Consider the following 21,206-nt stretch of genomic DNA (forward strand, 5'->3'; position numbering starts at 1 on the left):
TCATTCTTTCAGTCTTCACAACTTTCAGTCTCACACGCTCCTCATCACCAAGCATTCATTTCAGTCTTTCGGAGCTATTTATTCAAATAGGCCTAATCACACACGTTCCTCAACAGTTACGCACATTCCTTCTCTTACATTCAAACTGGCGCACTTGATTCAATAGTGGTTAGCGGGACAACAGTGTACTATATGGTGTCTTTTACGTTACTTTCTTTATCTACTTAAGCATAGTTTTCAAGGCAGGTGTCTCTCCTTGAGAGGACATCTCACATCTGGCTGATTTGCGCTGACGCAAAAGCAGCGAAGTGAGCGCGAATTCACGCATGCGTTCGGTGCTCCATGGGTGGGGCCTAGGAGTCACGACAGACCCTGGCCAATTGAAAATAAATACACAGATACGTTCATAGGCGTAGTGTAGAGAAAAGCAATAAAAATCGGTAGTCGATAGGCTGAGTCGTGCGCAGTAGCAGTGGGAGAAAGAACTGTACTGTACTGTTGCTGGTGGCCTGTGAACTGTCCCGGGACACCTAAGCACTGTCCCGGGACACCCAAGCACTGTCCCGGGAGCAAGAACTGTACTGTACTGTTGCTGGTGGCCTGTGAACTGTCCCGGGACACCCAGCCACTGTCCCGGGACACCTAAGCACTGTCCCGGGACACCCAAACACTGTCCCGGGACACCCAAACACTGTCCCGAGACACTAGACACTGTCCCGGGACACCTAAGCACTGTCCCGGGACACCCAGACACTGTCCCGGGACACCCAAGCACTGTCCCGGGACACCTAAGCACTGTCCCGGGACACCCAAACACTGTCCCGAGACACTAGACACTGTCCCGGGACACCTAAGCACTGTCCCGGGACACCCAAGCACTGTCCCGGGACACCCAGACACTGTCCCGGGACACCTAAGCACTGTCCCGGGACACCCAGACACTGTCCCGGGACACCCAAGCACTGTCCCGGGACACCCAAACACTGTCCCGAGACACTAGACACTGTCCCGGGACACCTACGCACTGTCCCGGGACACCCAGACACTGTCCCGGGACACCCAAACACTGTCCCGAGACACTAGACACTGTCCCGGGACACCTACGCACTGTCCCGGGACACCCAGACACTGTCCCGGGACACCCAAACACTGTCCCGAGACACTACACACTGTCCCGGGACACCTAAGCACTGTCCCGGGACAACCAGACACTGTCCCGGGACACCTAAGCACTGTCCCGGGACACCCAAGCACTGTCCCGGGACACCCAGACACTGTCCCGGGACATCTAAGCACTGTCCCGGGACACCCAGACACTGTCCCGGGACACCCAAGCACTGTCCCGGGACACCCAAGCACTGTCCCGGGACACCCAAGCACTGTCCCGGGACACCTAAGCACTGTCCCGGGACACCCAAACACTGTCCCGAGACACTACACACTGTCCCGGGACACCTGCGCACTGTCCCGGGACACCTAAGCACTGTCCCGGGACACCCAGACACTGTCCCGGGACACCCAAACACTGTCCCGAGACACTAGACATTGTCCCGGGACACCTAAGCACTGTCCCGGGACACCCAGACACTGTCCCGGGACACCCGAGCACTGTCCCGAGACACTAGACACTGTCCCGGGACACCTAAGCACTGTCCCGGGACACCCAGACACTGTCCCGGGACACCTAAGCACTGTCCCGGGACACCTAAGCACTGTCCCGGGACACTAGACACTGTCCCGGGACACCTAAGCACTGTCCCGGGACACCCAAACACTGTCCCGAGACACTAGACACTGTCCCGGGACACCTACGCACTGTCCCGGGACACCTAAGCACTGTCCCGGGACACCCAGACACTGTCCCGGGACACCTAAGCACTGTCCCGGGACACCTAAGCACTGTCCCGGGACACTAGACACTGTCCCGGGACACCTAAGCACTGTCCCGGGACACCCAAACACTGTCCCGAGACACTAGACACTGTCCCGGGACACCTACGCACTGTCCCGGGACACCCAGACACTGTCCCGAGACACTAGACACTGTCCCGGGACACCTAAGCACTGTCCCGGGACACCCAGACACTGTCCCGGGACACCCGAGCACTGTCCCGGGACACCCAAACACTGTCCCGAGACACTAGACACTGTCCCGGGACACCTAAGCACTGTCCCGGGACACCTAAGTTAGATTAATTTCTCTTCCAAACAAAATTAAGTGCATTTTTATGTAGGCCTATAAGGGTTTTCTAAAAGCCCCTTTTTCCCATAAAATGATAATTATTATGTTTATTTGTATAGAACCCCTGGCGTGTAGTCATAGTATCTTTTCACTTTGTATGCTGTATGTTTGCCTAAATTAATAATTAATTTGCATCAACAAACACGTCACTGATTTCAAAGGTTCCGTGCCCTCCCCCCATTTCTCCCAATGGTTTCTCCTTCATCACGCAATGCGAAAGTTATCATAGTGACAGAACAGCTGACTGCAGAAGTGTCAGTGGTGCGCCCGCTTCGGATGTTATCAGTCCATTGAATGGGCGTTATCAATCGTAATCAGCCTCATAGTTATGGGTTAGAAGGCGCCATCTCCGCCTTCTAGCAGGTTCAGAAGGCTGTTATCACGCATTCGCATGGTTGACCACGATACAAACACATTAGGATCCCAGAATCCAATCAGAAATCAGAAACGGAAATTACCGAGCAGTGACGAAGTAAAACGAAGAATTCAAATCGGAGAAAGGAAGTGAGCTGTGTTTCGTTGCGTTGTTATTATATTGAATTGTGCATTTGCAAAAGTGATGAAATCGGGGGGGGGAAATGGTAGCCTACGCCATATATTACCCTGCACCGTATTGTTTGGTTGCTCATCTGGTTTATTCAGGTTTTTCATCTGGTTTATAAATGCATGCATTTCATATTGATTTGTGCATTTGCAAAACTTTAGATCGGGAAAAAATGTCAGACTACGCCACATTACCCAGCACCGTATTGTTTGGTTGCTCATCTGGTTTATTCATTGCCTAGAAATCTAGACGCACCCTAGCGGCCAAAAATATTTTTGCCTAGCGGGATGGTCTAGGGTCGCACCGTTGAGGACAAGCCTGCGCTAGGCTCGAGTTCAGCCTAGACAATCAGAACGCTCTATCTGTGTACGGAGTCCTTGAGCCCGCCTTAGCTCACCTTCGGCTTCCGATAAGATGCCAGGGGGCTGGACCATGCGTCCTCGTTCGACGAGTTAGGTTTGAGACCGTATCGCACAACCATAGAGAAAAACAAGAGTTGGATGAGGCTAACGAAGCGTGCTCGTTTGAATCGGCTTTGGAAGAGTTAGACTTGGGCTTTTCTTTGAAGTTTGAGCAGAAAGAAGCACTCAAGTCATTCGTTTTAAAGAAGGATGTATTTGCCGTTTTGCCGACCGGCTACGATTGGTCACAAATGCTGGCCTATTACATGCAGAGGCAGTTTGAAAGACAACTGTTCATCCCACCCACAGGCTTCAACTCTGTCAATGGTCCGACCCCAAACTATACATGTCTGTGTAGTTTGGCTTGCCAGGCTAGTTTATTCAGGCTTTTATGTCTAATAAATGGCTTGATTGCATGGTAATTTTGCTAGCAATGAAGTTGAATTAACATTACATAATTGGGCAAATCTGTCAATGCAAGGTAGGCCTACATAATTTATAACTAATACTATTGATACTATGAAATTCATTCATATTATTATAGGGTGTTGCAGGGATTGATATGGTGCTTGCTATGCTAAATACAAAATCCCAACACCCAAAAAACTACCACCACTCAAAAATATAGTCGTAATGGTGATGTCATCCTGACCTATGGTCCTCTCAAGCACACAGAAGGGAGGAATATAACTTGTAACTTAAATCGCATTCACACCCCAAGCGTTCAAAGGGTATTACAGCTTAAATCACATCTACACTCCTCAGGCTTTCCAACAATATATGATTTAGGCTACTTCAGATGAGCTATGCTTATATTACACCCAAAAAACTACCAACACTCAAAAATATACGTCAGTCTTACCGGTGATGTCATCCTCGCATATGGTCTTCTCAAGCACAAAGAAGGGTGGAATATAACTTATTACAGCTTAAATCACATCTACACTCCTCAAGCTTTCCAACAATATATGATTTAGGCTACTTCAGATGAGCTATGCTTATATTACACCCAAAAAACTACCAACACTCAAAAATATATGTCAGTCTTAACGGCCATCTCCACCTTCTTGCAGGTTCAGAAGGCTGTTATCCCTCCATTGAATTGGCATTATCAATCGTAATCAGCCCCATAGGTATGGGTTAGAAGGGGCCAGCCATCCGAACCTGCTAGAAGGTGGAGATGGCCCCTTAACCCATACCTATGTAGCTGTAATAAGTTATATTCCACCCTTCTTTGTGCTTGAGAAGACCATAGGTCAGGATGACATCACCGTTACGACTGACGTATATTTTTGAGTGGTGGTAATTTTTTGGGTGTTGGGATTTTGTATTTAGCATAGCAAGCACCATATCAATCCCTGCAACACCCTATAATAATCTGAATGAATTTCATAGTATTGTAGCGTGTCTAAGTTCTTAAAAAGACTTGTGTGAGTTGGGCTCCTACATCATGTACATGTCAAGAGTTGTGGCGTGGCTGTGGCCGACAACAGTCATTATTAAAAGTACCGGTTTGTGATAAACTGTCTCGTCATTGACACGGGACGTTACAGTATCAATAGTATTAGTTATAAGTTATTAGAGTGCATGAAAAATGCACTCTATTGTTATTCCAACTATTCTTATTATTATTCTTCAACGCTTTTTGTGCGTTTAATGGTTATGGTTATGGTTATGGTTATTTAGCAGACGCCTTTGTCCAAAGCGACATACAAATAAATAACAATACAATTAAATAACAGTGAACAATTACAAAAAGGGAGAATAGCAATATTATCAATAAAACAATCAATTAAGCACTAACCTAATGAGAAATAAATGCAACTTCAACGGTTTAACTTTGAAACTTCATTCAAACTGTGTCACGTAGATCTTACTTCGGTGACTTGGGCTTTGTACTTTTCAACTTTGTAACTTTTATACTTTTTAAACTATTTAATTAAAACTATCAAAATTTCCCCATAGACTTAACATTGTGATTATGACATCACCGATTAGAATCCTATGCCAGAACTCTCTCTCCCAGGCTTTTAGAATCCTATGCCAGAACTCTCAGGCTTCTAGAATCCTACTGTATGCCAGAACTCTCTCTCTCAAGCCGCCTTCACATTGGCACAGTAGATACGGCTGCGAAACGGCCGGAAGTCATGCATTTCCTATGGAGATTCGCAGACCGTATGCGAATGGGTCCGTACAGTGCGGTGCGAAAAAAATCGGGTCCGTTGGTCATCCGCATGCGTTAAAAAAATTGAACTCGTACGACAGCAACGGACGGTTCCTATCCGAAGGAAGTTAGCGTTGCTATGGTACTGATAAACAAATTGAATATCTATCTTTTATAATGTCATATTACATGCTTTTAAACGATAAAGTTTAAAACAAAAGTCATCGAAAAGGAACGTGTATGATCCATAGTGGTGCACAAGCCCATCTTGTGAAAAATAAAATGAACGGTTGATGTAAAATAAATAATTATTTCCAAACGAAGTTTTTTGTCATGTCACTGTCTTACATGGTCTCTTAACACTATTAGGGCAGTTAGACAATTAATTTAGAAATAAAATAGCACTATTGTACATTTTACTCCCAAACTCGAAAAGCCTCCGACACTTCCAACGGTCAAATCCGACGTCCGACGGGGGAGCACTGCGAATTACGGAGTGCCAATGTGAAGGCGGCTTCAGGCTTTAAGCATGCAGTCTGGCTCTAATAAGACTACAGATCCTATTCAACTGTTCCCTGTGCCCAAAACTGTTTCAAAATAAAAATCCTCACTACCATAATTCACTATCAAATCATTCAACCATTTAAACTACTCAACTATTTAACTGTTCAGCCATTTTAACTGTCAGTTGTCATCAGCTATTTAAACTGCTCAACTATTTATACTCAACTATTTAACTGTTTGGCTATTCCAACTGTCCGTTTTCATCAACTATGACTCCCTCCAACTGTTTCTACTGCCTGAAACTAAATTCACTATTAAATAATTAAACTATCTAAACTACTCAACTATTTAACTATTTGGCTATTCCAACTGTCCGTTTTCATCAACTATGACTCCCTCCAACTGTTTCTACTGCCTGAAACTAAATTCACTATTAATTAATTCAACTATTTAAACTACTCAACTATTTAACTGTTTGGCTATTCCAACTGTCAGTTTGCATCAACTATGACTCCCTCCAACTGTTTCTACTGCCTGAAACTGTTTCAAAATAAAAGTCCTCACTAAAACAATTCACTATTAATTAATATCTATTTAAACTATTCAACTATTTAACTTTTCAGCCATTCTAACTGTCAGTTGTCATCAACTATGACTGCCTGAAACTGTTTCTTGATGAAAGTCCTTACTTCAATTATTCACAATTAAAGAATTAAACATTTAAACTACTTTTACTACATTTATTACTACTTTAAACGAATTAATCAACTGTTCAGCCATTTTAACTGCCAGTTGTCTTCAACTATGACTACCACCACTTATTTCCTCTGCCCACAACTGTTTCAAAATAAGTCATCAGTGCCATGATTCCGTATTTAATAATTTAACTATTTAAACTATGCAACTATTTAACTCATTTAGCTCAACTATTTGAACTAGCCTACTCAACTGTTTAACTTTTTGCCCATTCCAACTGTTAATTGTCATCAACTATGACTCCCATCAACCTTTTTTCTACTTCACCTCTATCTTTGTGCTTGAATGATATTTAAAACATTATCTAACAATATTTTGCAGAAATGTTTACATTTTCATGCACTCGTAATTCCCTGGAATTGCTTTCTCTAGTTTTATTTATTAGACCTAAAAGCCTGAATAAACCAGATGAGCAACCAAACAATACGGTGCAGGGTAATAATATATGGCGTAGGCTACAATTTTTTCTCCGATTTCATCAGTTTTGCAAATGCACAAATCAATATAATAACAACGCAACGAAACGCAGCTCACTTCCTTTCCCCGATTTGAATTCTTTGTTTTACTTCGTCACTGCTCGGTAATTTCCGTTTCTGATTTCTGATTGAATTCTGGGATCCTAATGTGTTTGTATCGTGGTCAACCATGCGAATGCGTGATAACAGCCTTCTGAACCTGCTAGAAGGTGGAGATGGCGCCTTCTAACCCATAACTATGAGGCTGATTACGATTGATAACGCCCATTCAATGGACTGATAACGTCCGAGGCGGGCGCACCACTGACACTTCTGCAGTCAGCTGTTCTGTCACTATGATAACTTTCGCGTTGCATGATGAAGGAGAAACCATTGGGAGAAATGGGGGGAGGGCACGGAACCTCTGAAATCAGTGACGTGGTAGTTGATGCAAATTAATTATTAATTTAGGCAAACATACAGCAAACAAAGTGAAAAGATACAATGACTACACGCCAGGGGTTCTATACAAATAAACATTTAATAATTATCATTTTATGGGAAGGGGCTTTTAGAAAACCCTTAGAGGCCTACATAAAAATGCACTTAATTTTGGACAGTGTCTGGGTGTCCCGAGACAGTGCTTGGGTGTCCAGGGACACTGTCTGGGTGTCCCGGGAAAGTGCTTAGGTGTCCTAGGACAGTGTCTAGTGTCTCGGGACAGTGCTTGGGTGTCCCGTGACAGTTCTTAGGTGTCCCGGGACAGTGGCTGGGTGTCCCGGGACAGTGCTTAGGTGTCCCGGGACAGTGTCTAGTGTCTCGGGACAGTGTTTGGGTGTCCCGGGACAGTGCTCGGGTGTCCCGGGACAGTGTCTGGGTGTTCCGGGACAGTTCTTAGGTGTCCCGGGACAGTGGCTGGGTGTCCCGGGACAGTGCTTAGGTGTCCCGGGACAGTGTCTAGTGTCTCGGGACAGTGTTTGGGTGTCCCGGGACAGTGCTCGGGTGTCCCGGGACAGTGTCTGGGTGTTCCGGGACAGTGCTTAGGTGTCCCGGGACAGTGTCTAGTGTCTCGGGATAGTGTTTGGGTGTCCCGGGACAGTGCCTGGGTGTCTCGGGACAGTGCTAAGGTGTCCCGGGACAGTGTCTAGTGTCCCGGGACAGTGTCTGGGTGTCTCGGGACAGTGTTTGGGTGTCCCGGGACAGTGCTCAGGTGTCCCGGGACAGTGTCTAGTGTCTCGGGACAGTGCTTAGGTGTCCCGGGACAGTGTCTGGGTGTCCCGGGACAGTGTCTAGTGTGCCGGGACAGTGTTTGGGTGTCCCGGGACAGTGCTTAGGTGTCCCGGGACAGTGCTTAGGTGTCCCGGGACAGTGTCTGGGTGTCCCGGGACAGTGCGTAGGTGTCCCCGGACAGTATCTAGTGTCCCGGGACAGTGTCTAGTGTCTCGGGACAGTGTTTGGGTGTCCCGGGACAGTGCTTAGGTGTCCCGGGACAGTGTCTGGGTGTCCCGGGACAGTGCTTAGGTGTCCCGGGACAGTGTCTAGTGTCTCGGGACAGTGCTTGGGTGTCCTGGGACAGTGCTCGGGTGTCCCGGGACAGTGTCTGGGTGTCACGGGACAGTGCTTAGGTGTCCCGGGACAGTGTCTAGTGTCTCGGAGCAGTGCTCGGGTGTCCCGGGACAGTGTCTGGGTGTCCCGGGACAGTGCTTCGGTGTCCCGGGACAGTGCTTGGGTGTCCCGGGACAGTGTCTAGTGTCTCGGGACAGTGTCTGGGTGTCCCGGGACAGTGCTTAGCTGTCCCGGGACAGTGCTTGGGTGTCCCGGGACAGTGCTTAGGTGTCCCGGGACAGTGTCTAGTGTCCCGGGACAGTGTCTGGGTGTCTCGGGACAGTGTTTGGGTGTCCCGGGACAGTGCTTAGGTGTCCCGGGACAGTGTCTAGTGTCTCGGGACAGTGCTTAGGTGTCCCGGGACAGTGTCTGGGTGTCCCGGGACAGTGTCTAGTGTGCCGGGACAGTGTTTGGGTGTCCCGGGACAGTGCTTAGGTGTCCCGGGACAGTGCTTAGGTGTCCCGGGACAGTGTCTGGGTGTCCCGGGACAGTGCGTAGGTGTCCCGGGACAGTGTCTAGTGTCTCGGGACAGTGTTTGGGTGTCTCGGGACAGTGCTTAGGTGTCCCGGGACAGTGTCTGGGTGTCCCGGGACAGTGCTTAGGTGTCCCGGGACAGTGTCTAGTGTCTCGGGACAGTGCTTGGGTGTCCTGGGACAGTGCTCGGGTGTCCCGGGACAGTGTCTGGGTGTCCCAGGACAGTGTCTGGGTGTCACGGGACAGTGCTTAGGTGTCCCGGGACAGTGTCTAGTGTCTCGGGACAGTGCTCGGGTGTCCCGGGACAGTGTCTGGGTGTCCCGGGACAGTGCTTAGGTGTCCCGGGACAGTGCTTGGGTGTCCCGGGACAGTGTCTAGTGTCTCGGGACAGTGTCTGGGTGTCCCGGGACAGTGCTTAGCTGTCCCGGGACAGTGCTTGGGTGTCCCGGGACAGTGCTTGGGTGTCCCGGGACAGTCCACAGGCCACCAGCAACAGTACAGTACAGTTATTGCTCTAACTGCCTCTCGTCGTGCGTCAATCAAACTGTTGCCTGGTGCACGAACGCCTCCGCAACGTTGTCAAAGATTGTCAAATTGGAGAGCGCGCTCTTCGGTCAGGTTAAGTAGCCATGGCCCGTGTGGCCATGAAAAAGAGAAGATGCAATCTTAATAGCAAATGGACCGCAACATAGCCTACTCTTGGCAAAGCCTGTAGACGGCGAAGCAGAGAGAGCATTTTACATTTGCGTTTTTCTCTGGGGCACGGTGTGAAGTGACATGGTGCAAGTGAGTCCTACAAAACTAGAAAAGCACTCCGAGAGCGCAGACCTAAGCCAAGCGAAAACATAACCGCCTCATGGATTACTCCCATTTAATTGTTTGTTCCGTGGGTCATTTCAGATCTTTCCTGAAAACTCAAAAAGTTATGGATGGAATTATCTTGCGAACCAACAGGCAACAAACAGACAGACAAACAAGACCCGATGAAAAGTGACGAGCATCTATCATGCCGTAGCCTTCATCACACACACACACATTCATGTTGCTCGTACCGACTGCATAACAAGTTAGTAATTGTTCCAGATTCTGAAATATCTAAGAAAATGTTATGTGGCTGTTCTTATCAAAAAAGATTCTGGTTTACCTTATTTGCACTGAAATAGTTCAACTTTCTATAGGCAAGCCCTTAACATTTTGCGCTGTATAGACTAGGCTTTATATTTTGTTGAACTTAAATAGGTTAGGCCTATATTTTTTTGTGTCTTGCTTTAAGGTGAATTTGATTCACTGAGAGCATTTAGCTGCATCTAGCTGACTAATGCCTGGTCCTTTGGACAGTAACTATTTTGATAGTACCGATAAAGACGAGATGTTTTGTCTTATAGGTAGTGTCCTAATCTTTTGGTCGGTAGATTTAAAAAATGTTGCTTAGTAAATTAGATAGAGAATATATCTTACGTTTAAAGTTATTACGTCTGTCCCACATTGTCCCACTTTACCATGCTACTTGTCCCACATGTTGTCTGACTGGAGGGGGTCACCCTAGACAGAGCTCTGGCATAGGGTGTGGCTCAGGGACTCTAAAGCAACACCTAGCGTGTTGTCTGTTGTGGTTGACACATACATGCATGAACATGAACCAAATTTGGTAGGCATATGTGTTGTATTAATCTGAACATCTGATTATGATTATGACTTTTGCACATCATGTATTTTGAAACACTTCTCCTAGACCGTTTATCGAAATCATGTCATATGAGCAGTAAAATGATCTTGAGGGGTTGCTCGAGAGGAATTGCGAACAGATTTTTGAATTTTCGAAGCATATTGAAATGGCGAAGGTTTGAATTATGGCGTCTTATTTAAGAAACAGGAAGTTGGTGTCATAGTCAGAAAAAGGGTTATGATTTGGATGTAATTTGGCAGCTACATGTGGAATTGCTACTTCTAGTCAGAGACAGAGCTCTGGCCTAAGGTGTGGCTTCGGGACTCTATAGCGCCACCTAGCAGCGCGTTGCCTGTTCTGGTTGACACAAACATTCACGAAAATGAACAAAATTTGGTGGGATTGTGTGTTATTGCTATCTCTAGTCAGAGACAAAGCTCTGGCCTAGGGTGTTGCTAAGGGATTCTATAGCGCCACCTAGCGCATTGTCTGCTGTGGTTGACACATACATTCACGAAAATGAACCAAATTTGTTGGGCTTGTGTGTTATTGCTATCCTAGTGAAACATAGAGCTCTGGCCTAGGGTGTGGCTTAAGGACTCTACAGCGCCACCTAGTGCGTTGTCTGTTTTGGTTGACATATACAGTTAAGCCCAAAATTATTAGCCCCCCTGAAATTTTGGAACATTACTCTAAAATTCTCCCTAAATTTTTCATCCCTGATCAAATTTTAAAAATCAAACATTCGCCAGTGTTATTATGTAGAATCTGGTGCATTTTGGAGTGTTAATATGTTATTAGGAATGCTTAATCTCAAATTGTGTGAAAAGTGGAGTGGTCAAAATTAATAGCCCCCCATGTGATTTTTTTGCTTTTAAACACACACGACCAACCTGTCACCTTTCAAGCCACACCTTTGCAGTTAGTTAATGTCCAGACAACACCTGAACACCCAACCAGCATTGATTGTTTACCTAAAGACTTCAAGGAACAGGCCTACAGGCACTTGGAAAACCTGTCTGAGAGGGGACTGCCTTTACAGGCATACTGAAGATAAAGGAAATCTGTCTGGACCTCAGAAAGAACATCATTGAGGCCTATAATATGGAGAAAGACTACACTGTAATCTCTAGATGCTTCACAGTCTGTAGAACAGCCGTGCAAGGCATCATTACAAAGTACAAAGAGTTCCAAGTTTGTGCATAACAAACCTAAGTGTGGATGAAAAAGCTAAATATCTCAATCTAGAGAGAAAAATCATCAGGGATGTTAGCAAGCAACCCTGCACATCCGCCAAAATGATAGTTGCTGACCTTGAGACCTCTGGGGTTAAAGTCTTGAGGAAGACAGTAGCGAGGGATTTTTATTGTGGAGGCCTCCAAGGTCATCGGCTGAGAAAAAACCCATTACTCCAAAAGGGGTGCTTCAAAGTCAGACTTAACTTTGCCCATGCACATTTAAAAGCTAAAAATGAGTTTTGGAAAACTGTCCTTTGGTCTGATGACATTAAACTGGAGCTGTTTGGGCCCATGGATGTTGCCTATGTTTGGCGAAAAAAGGGAAGGCCTACAACCATAAAAATACAGTTCCCACAGTGAAGCATGGTGGTAGGAGGATCATGTTATGGGGCTGTGTTGCTGTCTCAGGCACAGGGAGCCTTGTTTGGGTGCATGGGATCATGAAAAAGAAAGATTATGTTGACCTTTTGAGGGATAACATCAAGACGCCTGCTCTTAGTCTAGGCTTAGGTCACCACCAGGTCTTTCAGCATGATAATAACCTAAAGCATAGTGAAAAGTGGTCTAAAACGCCCTAAAGGATACCAAAATCAAGGTGCTGGAATAGCCTACACAGAGACCAGACCTCAACCCCATTGAGAATCTGTGGCACGTGCTTAAAGCAAGAGTCCATACAAGAAAACCATGCAGTTTGGACGAGCTGGAGCTAAAGAGTGCTTAAGAGATATGTGCCAACCTAGTAAAAGACTATTCAAAGAAGTTGTTGTCAGTTGAAGCAAAGAAAGGCTATACTATTGACTATTAATGGTCTGGGGGCTAATAATTTTGAACATGTCAATTTTTGCTTTTCTTGTCACAAATCAGAGCATGAGTAAACAATGATCATCAAACTTTGTGGGCATACTGTTTTTGCGCTTCTGTAATCATATAAACTAGGCACATTTTTGGAAATGGTCATTTTCATGTATAAACAAAGGATTATGTCTGAATTCATAAGGGGGGCTAATAATTTTGGGCTTAACTGTACATTCATGAAAATTAAACAAATTTTGGTGGGCATGTGTGTTATTGCTACCGCTAGTCAGGGAAAGAGCTCTAGCCTAGAGTGTGGCTTAGGGACTCTATAGTGCCACCTAGCACATTGTCTGTTGAGGTTGACACAAACATTCATGAAAATGAACCAAATTTTGTGGGCTTGTGTGTTATCGCTACCGCTAGTAAGAGACAGAGCTCTGGCCTCGGGTGTGGCTTAGGGACTCTATATGCCACCTAGCGCATTGTCTTTTGTGGTTGACATTAGAGTTCTCAACGGGTCGGGTCGGCCCGACAAACCCGACGGGACCCGCGAGTTCGGGCCGGGTTCGGGTCGAAAAATATAAGCAGATGACTCGGGTCGGGTCAGTCCTCGGGCTTAATATTTTCCGCTCAGTGAAAAAAAAAAAAGATTAATCATCGCTGCTGTTTACCGCAGTCATCATGAATTTCTCTATGGGGATCAATAAAGTAGCCTATAGCCTATCTATCGTAAAGAAAGTCTGGCTGCTGCATGCAACGTGCATGCAATCATGGAGCGGGGGCAGACATGACGCTACTGTGTTGGGAGATGGAAGGACAGAGCTTGCAGCAGCTCTTTCATGTGGTGCACTAACATTTATGAGTTTCTGTGCAAGTTCTAAGAAGCCGTCTCCTTGAACAAAATAAAATGGCAGTAGATTGTTGCTGGGCCTACGTCTTTGTGAATAGCTAACAACTCATTGCCATCATAGTGAGCGTGTATGAAGCGGTTATTGAAATATCATGCTCATTCGTCAGAATATCATTCTGCTGTTTTTTATAGCAAGAACAGTACGTTGTCCCATTTATATCATGTTTCTATTGTGGAAAATATCGTTTCACTAGGTTTTTACGTGGGTTAGGTAGGTCACTGCACATAATTGTGCCCTTAACGACCGTCCGTCCGTCTCCATAGGATAACATGGGAAAACTCGACCGCCGGCGTCGGTCCGCGCGCCTAGCCTGACGACGTCATACTCAATTCTTATCAGAATATGAGTCTGAAACTGCTCCATTCAGCTGCGATTGTGGGGCGTGATTCAACTGATACAGGGCGGGGGGGATAGCTCTGCACTCATTGGAAACAGAACAAGTTATTGGCTGTCAGTATCTGCGAAATCTAAGACAACGAAATATGTAGCAGGGTAGGCTATATGGAAAACATCCTCCTTCGTTTTTAAAAATAATTCCTTCAAACTGTATGCAATGAACAGCTGGGGAAGTGTGTCGTTACGTTAACCCAACGAGCAAACAGGCATTTTTAAACAAACGGGAACAACATCACCCAAACATGCTGTTTTAACTGAAAGTGAAACTGAAGTTTTCCCACATATCCATGTTGGTCTAAGTGTTCAGAAATAGTTGTGTGAATCCGTGATAAAACCTCCGTTTCAATAGCTTAGATAAACGAAAGGCCAAACTGCATGAACAAATTATGCATTCATAGCCATAGCGTTTCTGTTGCAATCAAAATCAACTTAAGCCAACACGGTCTCACACCCAACTTGTTGAACGAGGACGCATGCAGCCCTGAACCTCACTGCTGTTCATCTGTCAATCATCACGTAAAGCCCGCCCTGACAATGTGATTGGTCCGAACAGCTCTGTATCTCGAATAGTAGCAGCTGAACGGAGCAGTGCCAGACCGAAGTTCCCTGCAGAAAAACAATGTAGGCGGGGCTAAACTTCGGTCTGGCATCCAGGCTACCGCGCGCCGGATTCGGGTAGATAATTCATATTTATGTGTAGGGTTACATTGGGCTCGGGCTTTGAAAGCCACGGGCCGGGTCGGGTCGGGTTGTAATTTTCAGGCCCGTTGAGAACTCTAGTTGACATATTCATGAAAATGAACCATATTTGGTTGACTTTTGTGTTATTGCTACCGATAGTCAGACTGAGCTCTGGCCTAGGGTGTGGCTTAGGGACTCTATAACGCCACCTAGGGCATTTTCTGTTGTGGTTGACATATACATTCACAAAAAGGAACCACATTTGGTGGGCTTGTGTGTTATTGCTAGTAAGAGACAGAGCTCTGGCCTAGGGTGTGGCTTAGTTAGATTCCGGAATGTCACGGGTCCGGTAATGCAGGTGTGAGGGCCGGCATCGCCGCGTGCTGCTATATTTTTTAAATGAAACTTGTTAAAGGAGTCCTAGAATTCAAAACCACATTCACCTTGTTCCTGTTGAATTTAGGCTGCGAGCAGTGTCCAAAGGACAACACCAAAGACTTTACCGCGTCCCCCGCCTGCTTTCGTATGCAAATTGGGAAATAGAAACAGCCGTGTTGGAATGCTCCAATCTGAACAGAGCTCAGATAACACGTAATAGGCGCCCATCCCCCTTTAGATACACCCCTCGGCCCCTCTCATTTGCATACCTTCGATTAATAATTCTTGTTAAACTGCTCTTACGATGCTAGTATCTAGATATGTGGTCTATGGCAGAGACGTTGTAATGCTAGCGTTAATACAGCTAACTTTGGAGAGTTACTATACTAAGAAATGTACTGATAAAACTTACCAATCTAACACATTCATTCTGTTGGGGAATCTGCTGCACTTCATCTTCGTCAGAACCTTCTTCTGACTCGGTTTATACATGTACGGCTGTATTCCTTATTTAAATCCATTGTTGATAGCTTTATCAAAGACTTTGGCTTTATTTACCAGCAGTAAACGTAGTTTCACTTTGCTCTAGTTTCAGACCGGTGGATTGAGCCAATCAACTTTCAGGACATATCGGCCAATAGACCAATCAGCGTGCATCTCATTTGAATATTCATGAACTTGCTGAGTGGGCGGGAAAAACAAACTGTTTCATTGCAAGGCTTATTTATGACCTTGTATTAAGCGATCTAGCAGTGCTCCTGGGGCGTTTTCAGCCCCACAAATTTACATATGACATTATTTAGGCTCAAAGATCAATTTGTAATGGTCAAAAAATGCGTTCTATGACTCCTTTAACCTTCTCTTTATTCCTCCCAGAGTTTTCAAACTGGTAAAAAGATTTGAACTTTGGTACAATCTTATGGAACAATTTCTTGATTGCTTTCGTATCTATGCCTGAACTACTCTGGCGCCACCAACGGATTAAAGTTGGAGTTGCATTCATGCATGTGTCTTTTGAAACGTATGCCAGATTTTGAACTCATATTGGATTTTTCACAATTTTGTTCATGCTTCAAAAAATGTGCTCATATTATCTTTGCGTCATTTGACCTCTTAAGACATTGTTTGGATTTTAAAAATAGTTTCAATGTTTGTAATTGTGTGAATGTAATTTTTGTAATTATTTGCTATTTTTATCATAATTAAATCAGGTTTTATGGAAGCCCTTTCTATTTGACTAGGGAAAATGCATCAAAATCTGCAGTACTGCTTAGTGTTAATCATTTCATTTAACAGTGGAATATGTGTTGTTGCAGGATTACTTTGAATTCCCTTCAGGAGATCAACAGATTTCTCCAGACGGCAGGTCTCTAATTAAAGGGTTGATCTGTGAGAGGCAAGAGCGTCTGGGGACCAGAGGTTCTGGGGACTTCAGGGGCCATCCCTTCTTCAGTGGACTGGACTGGGGTCGTCTCCATCTCCTCCCAGCCCCATTCCAACCAGAAGTCTCCAATCCCACCGATACATCCAACTTTGATGTGCTTGATGATTGCCTAAGCGAAATGGTACTTCACACTGGGGATGCTACAGGGGACAGGGGATTCCTACCTCTACCTCTGCAATGTAATAAATATGCTCCCAATAAAAACATCATAGGCTCTATTTACGTTCGTTTGAGAGCAAAATGATGATACTGTATTTGGAGTTTTAAGAAAGACTTGTTTGCATTAGCTAATAGCTATAAAATGGTCTGCAATGGAAGTATGTCAAATGCCTTGGCACATCCATGCCATCCATGGTTGTAAACAGTTGTCTGATGTTTTTTTTTAACATCATCAATTGCTAATGTACAGTGGCCCAGACAGCTCAACACAATACAAAAGCCACAATTCAAATGCAAAAGCCACAACATGAATTCATAAAGTCACAACATAATATTGATATTTGATATTGCTGCAGCTGCTATGAAGTCACAACATAACATAGACAATTTGATATTGCTGCAGCTGCTAGGCTGTTTTAGTTAATCTAATTAGCGCCGCAATCGTGAATCAATGTCCTCTGACAAACCTCAAGAGGCTGGCGAGTTCGACCAGGGTCCTCCAATTCTAATGGAAACGCAAAGGACTGAGAGGACTGCATGAAAGCAGGTTCCTGGGAAAGTTCCCCAATATGCATATGGAACAGCTAGGCACAGATTATGCAAGACTAGGAAGGGAAGGGACAAATCAACTTGTCGCGTCTGCCTGTGTATGCGTGAATAAGTGCTTTCCGCTTTCACACTGGACAGTACTCCGGCAATTTACCCGTATTTTTTGCGGTTCGGTCCGCGGTTTCTGGAGGCTGCACATTAGCAGACGAGGTTTAGAACTGATGAAAAGCAGCAATAGCAGAGACAACACATTATGACAATCTTTAAATCCATAAATCTTGCAGTCATTTCATGCTGACTGTAGGCCTATAGCACGGAATGCAATCGGTTTGCCAGCTGGTCCTGCCTCCTGGTCCCCCATATTATAGAAACAGGCACAACAGGCCGGCACATTTTCGCCTCGAAAAATTGGATGCTAGAATCCATTTGTCTGTCCGTTTGTGTTTAGAAAATGAAACTGATAAGCGTTCAGTCAGAGTACTGCGTCAGATCGCGCGAGATTTCTAGCTTGAGGGACAAGAGTGCCGTCGGAAGACAAATCTTTATGTCTGTGGTGTACTGTATTTGGAATATGTGTGGGGTCTCTCACAGATAAGAAATCGGTTGAGATTTATAAAATCTTTATGTGTGTACCCCCCTTAAAGCAACAATCCAACCCCTTGGTGAATCTGATAAAATTATAAAACGTCAACATGTTTTGGCTGATGTTCTATGGCCAAGTTAGTTTGTACGTTTGTAATACCTGTACGCAGATATGTGTACCAAAGTGAGTCTTAAGACCGAGCAGTGGAGTGTCCTACGAAGCAAGTTAGACAAATCTAGGTTATCTAGACATGTCGAGGCTGCACAAAGCCTTAACTCGGGTATTAAGTTAAGTGATCCTACGACAGCAAGTATGTGATAAATTTGTCAAACTAGGCTTTCAGCTCAGTTCTCGTGGTTGGGGTGATTTTGACCAATCGGGAAACGTGGAGACGCACAAGACAGCCTAGGTTTAAAAACGATTACTTCCGCATTTATGAGCGGTAGCGAAATCTAGGGTGGTCTTTTTTAGTGTCTAACCTATAACATAAAAAAATCGATGGTCATCAGATATTGTATGGTATGCATGTCCATAGTAGCGATATATCTGCATGCGCAACATAGTTAAAAGTGCCTTCGAGTTTCAAAATGTTTGAAGAGACGGAGCTGCTCCAAAAAATTCTCACACGTGAGATGACTTCGTTTTTCAAGATAATTGATTGGTCAGTAGTCAGTAGGATTAGTCAGAGGGCGTTGATTTTTCACGATTTGAGCTATAAGTTAGCACATAACCTGCTCCCGACCAGGTTTGGTTGCGAGCATAAGATACCATGGTGATACAGCGACGCTAAAACAAATCCACTTTCGTATGACAGCATACCCTGGCTTTGAGAGCAACATACCTCGCTAAGCCACTAATCGAGCTTCGTAGGACACCCCACTGGTGACCCAAATGAATGGATAAAGGAGGCTGAAGTACTCAATAAATAAATACTTTTATTTTATTCTCAGATGCTCCAGGAGGGAGGGGAAAAACAGGACAGGGAATGACAAAGGGGTAGCTGTGACTGCCTCCGTAATACTAGTCCGACAAACACCTAGGCTACTACATCGCTCCACTAAAAAGTTAGTTATGCGGTCACACAGGTGTTGGTTACACAGCAAACATTAAGAGGCATATCATTACACTGCAAACATCAGGGGTGCCTGTCAGTCACACAGGAGGACACACGTGAGATGTTCAAACCCACACTGGCCACTAGGGCATTGCACACTAAGGTGGAGCTCTGCTACCTAGGAGTTAACTGGAGGAGCAAGTCACAGCCAAGGGGCCGGAGAAATAAACAACACAAACACAAAAGAAAACTAAATTTAAACCAGGGGAAGAGTTGAAATAAAGAGGGGAATGTAACTAAGCAGCCCTGGTCTCACGACAGGAGACGTGCTGAACGGGCTGCTTCAAGAACACTGGTCAAGCTAGACCAGTGACGAGTGGGAAAGGGGCAAACAAACTAATAAATTAAACCAAAATACAAACACAACAAAGGTGGCTGTAAATACAATTAGCTAACTGACTAAAGACACAAAAATAAGTAGGGGAAAACAGTGGTCATGCTGCTGTGATGCCAGTCAGCTGCGATCTAATTGCAAACAAGACAAGATGTTAACAAATACTTGAAATCTTCAAAGACCACATACATTCAACAATTACACAATTACAAGTATAAATACCTTCAAAACGCTCCATTCTCCCCCAATGTGGCCTACTCCCAGCGACCGGCAACTTGCACTCTACCAGCCTCTTCCTATATCTCCGGGAGTGCAGTGCTCGTTAAGTCTCGTCATGCCACAGGTGGATACAATTAAGATCCGCCTTTCAGAGGGGCATGCTACATATGTATAACCCCGCATTCACACTGTCTCCGTCCGTCAACGGATCTCATTCACTTTGCATGGGGCGGACTCGAAATGCATTGTGGGTCCGTCCGTCGCTTCAGCTCCGTTGCCTCCGTCAAGAAAGTTGAGAAATGTTCAACTTTTCAGGCAGCGACGGATCCGTCAGCCAATCGGATCGCGTGTATGCAAATACACATACGGCAGATCCAACCTCCTAGATCCGTTGACGGACGGAGACAGTGTGTACGCGGGGTCAGGCATTGTGTAGCCTATGCAGCTCTCAGCTTCATTCTCTACTCTGGTCTGCTGCTACGCCCTGTGTGGGGTGAGCCTAGCCTAAGGCAAAGCTACTTGTTGGCCTTAGATAAATGTGTTGGGCAGTTTTTATGTAGGTGTAATTAATTAATTAATGTACAGAAATGAAGGAACACCACACTTTTTAAATGCTATAATGTTGCCTGTTACCTATGTTATGCCAATGCAGCTGTGTGCCTCTACAAAATAATCCATTAAGTCTAGATGTATAATGTAAATCCATCACTCCATCACATGTTTGGTTGACTAAAGGAAATGAAGGCTACAGAGAAAAAAAACATGCCTGCTGTATATTTAACTAACTGGCCTTGGTGATGTCTCGCCAGCATTGTGCTGTCGCCTTTGTTTTTTTCAAAGCCAATCCATGTACAGATCATGTAAACTGAGTTCAATGCCTTTGAGAGCTGAGAATGTGAGCGCATGTGTGCACACAAACACACACACACAAACCTGTCTGCAGCACTTCAAACTTCAGACTGACTGCAGACTTCTTAACTTAAAGTGTAACTGCACCATAACTCCACCCACTTCACATTTCTGAAAAAGGATTTCAAAATGGGCGGGACGTTGAAATTTGGAAGGGAGTGCAGCACTGCTGCAGCCAATCAACTGTGGTGATTTCGTGTCAATCTATGAATGAGTGCTGCAGTCAAGGGCTATGTCCAGAAGTCAAGCGTGCACGCTGGGCAGTGTGCATTTTCCGGAAGTTACGTCAGAATAGACTGTCCGAAAGTCAAGCGCTCTCACTGGTTGGGTACTTCGTTTGGCGTGATTTCCAAGCGTGCATCGATGCATCTTTTTTGCCCTCAGGTATCCCATAATCCATTGCGCAGCGCAGGTCAAGCTCCATACATCATGCAAATCGTCAACACACCCCCCTCCCCGAGTCAGGTGACGCCAACTAGTTAGTGCTGTCCAAATGTAGGTAGGGACGTATACTGGGGAGCAAGCTAACTAATACGCTACTGGGAAGAAGGTACTACCCAGCGTGCATGCTTGACTTCTGGACATAACCATGGCTTATCATAGGTAGGCTAATCAGGGCAGCAGGTGTTTGGGCGTTTCATTCCTAATTTGTAATGACCCGGTAACGTAGATTCTCCAGAGAAGT

The 21,206-nt window shown here is 45.3% G+C and overlaps 1 protein-coding gene across 2 annotated transcripts in view; it reads left to right on the top strand.

The window, feature by feature from the left end:
• The window catches only part of LOC134080777 (myotonin-protein kinase), a 351,463-nt gene that overhangs the window by 176,740 nt on the left and 153,517 nt on the right, over positions 1-21,206 (top strand). For both annotated transcript variants that reach the window (XM_062537385.1, XM_062537386.1), the window contains exon 8: positions 16,527-16,775. In XM_062537385.1, coding sequence (XP_062393369.1) covers positions 16,527-16,775 — 249 coding nt within the window. The remainder of the gene's footprint in view (positions 1-16,526; positions 16,776-21,206) is intronic.

This window comes from Sardina pilchardus, chromosome 5, assembly GCF_963854185.1.
Source record: "Sardina pilchardus chromosome 5, fSarPil1.1, whole genome shotgun sequence".
NCBI classification, from domain to species: domain Eukaryota; kingdom Metazoa; phylum Chordata; class Actinopteri; order Clupeiformes; family Clupeidae; genus Sardina; species Sardina pilchardus.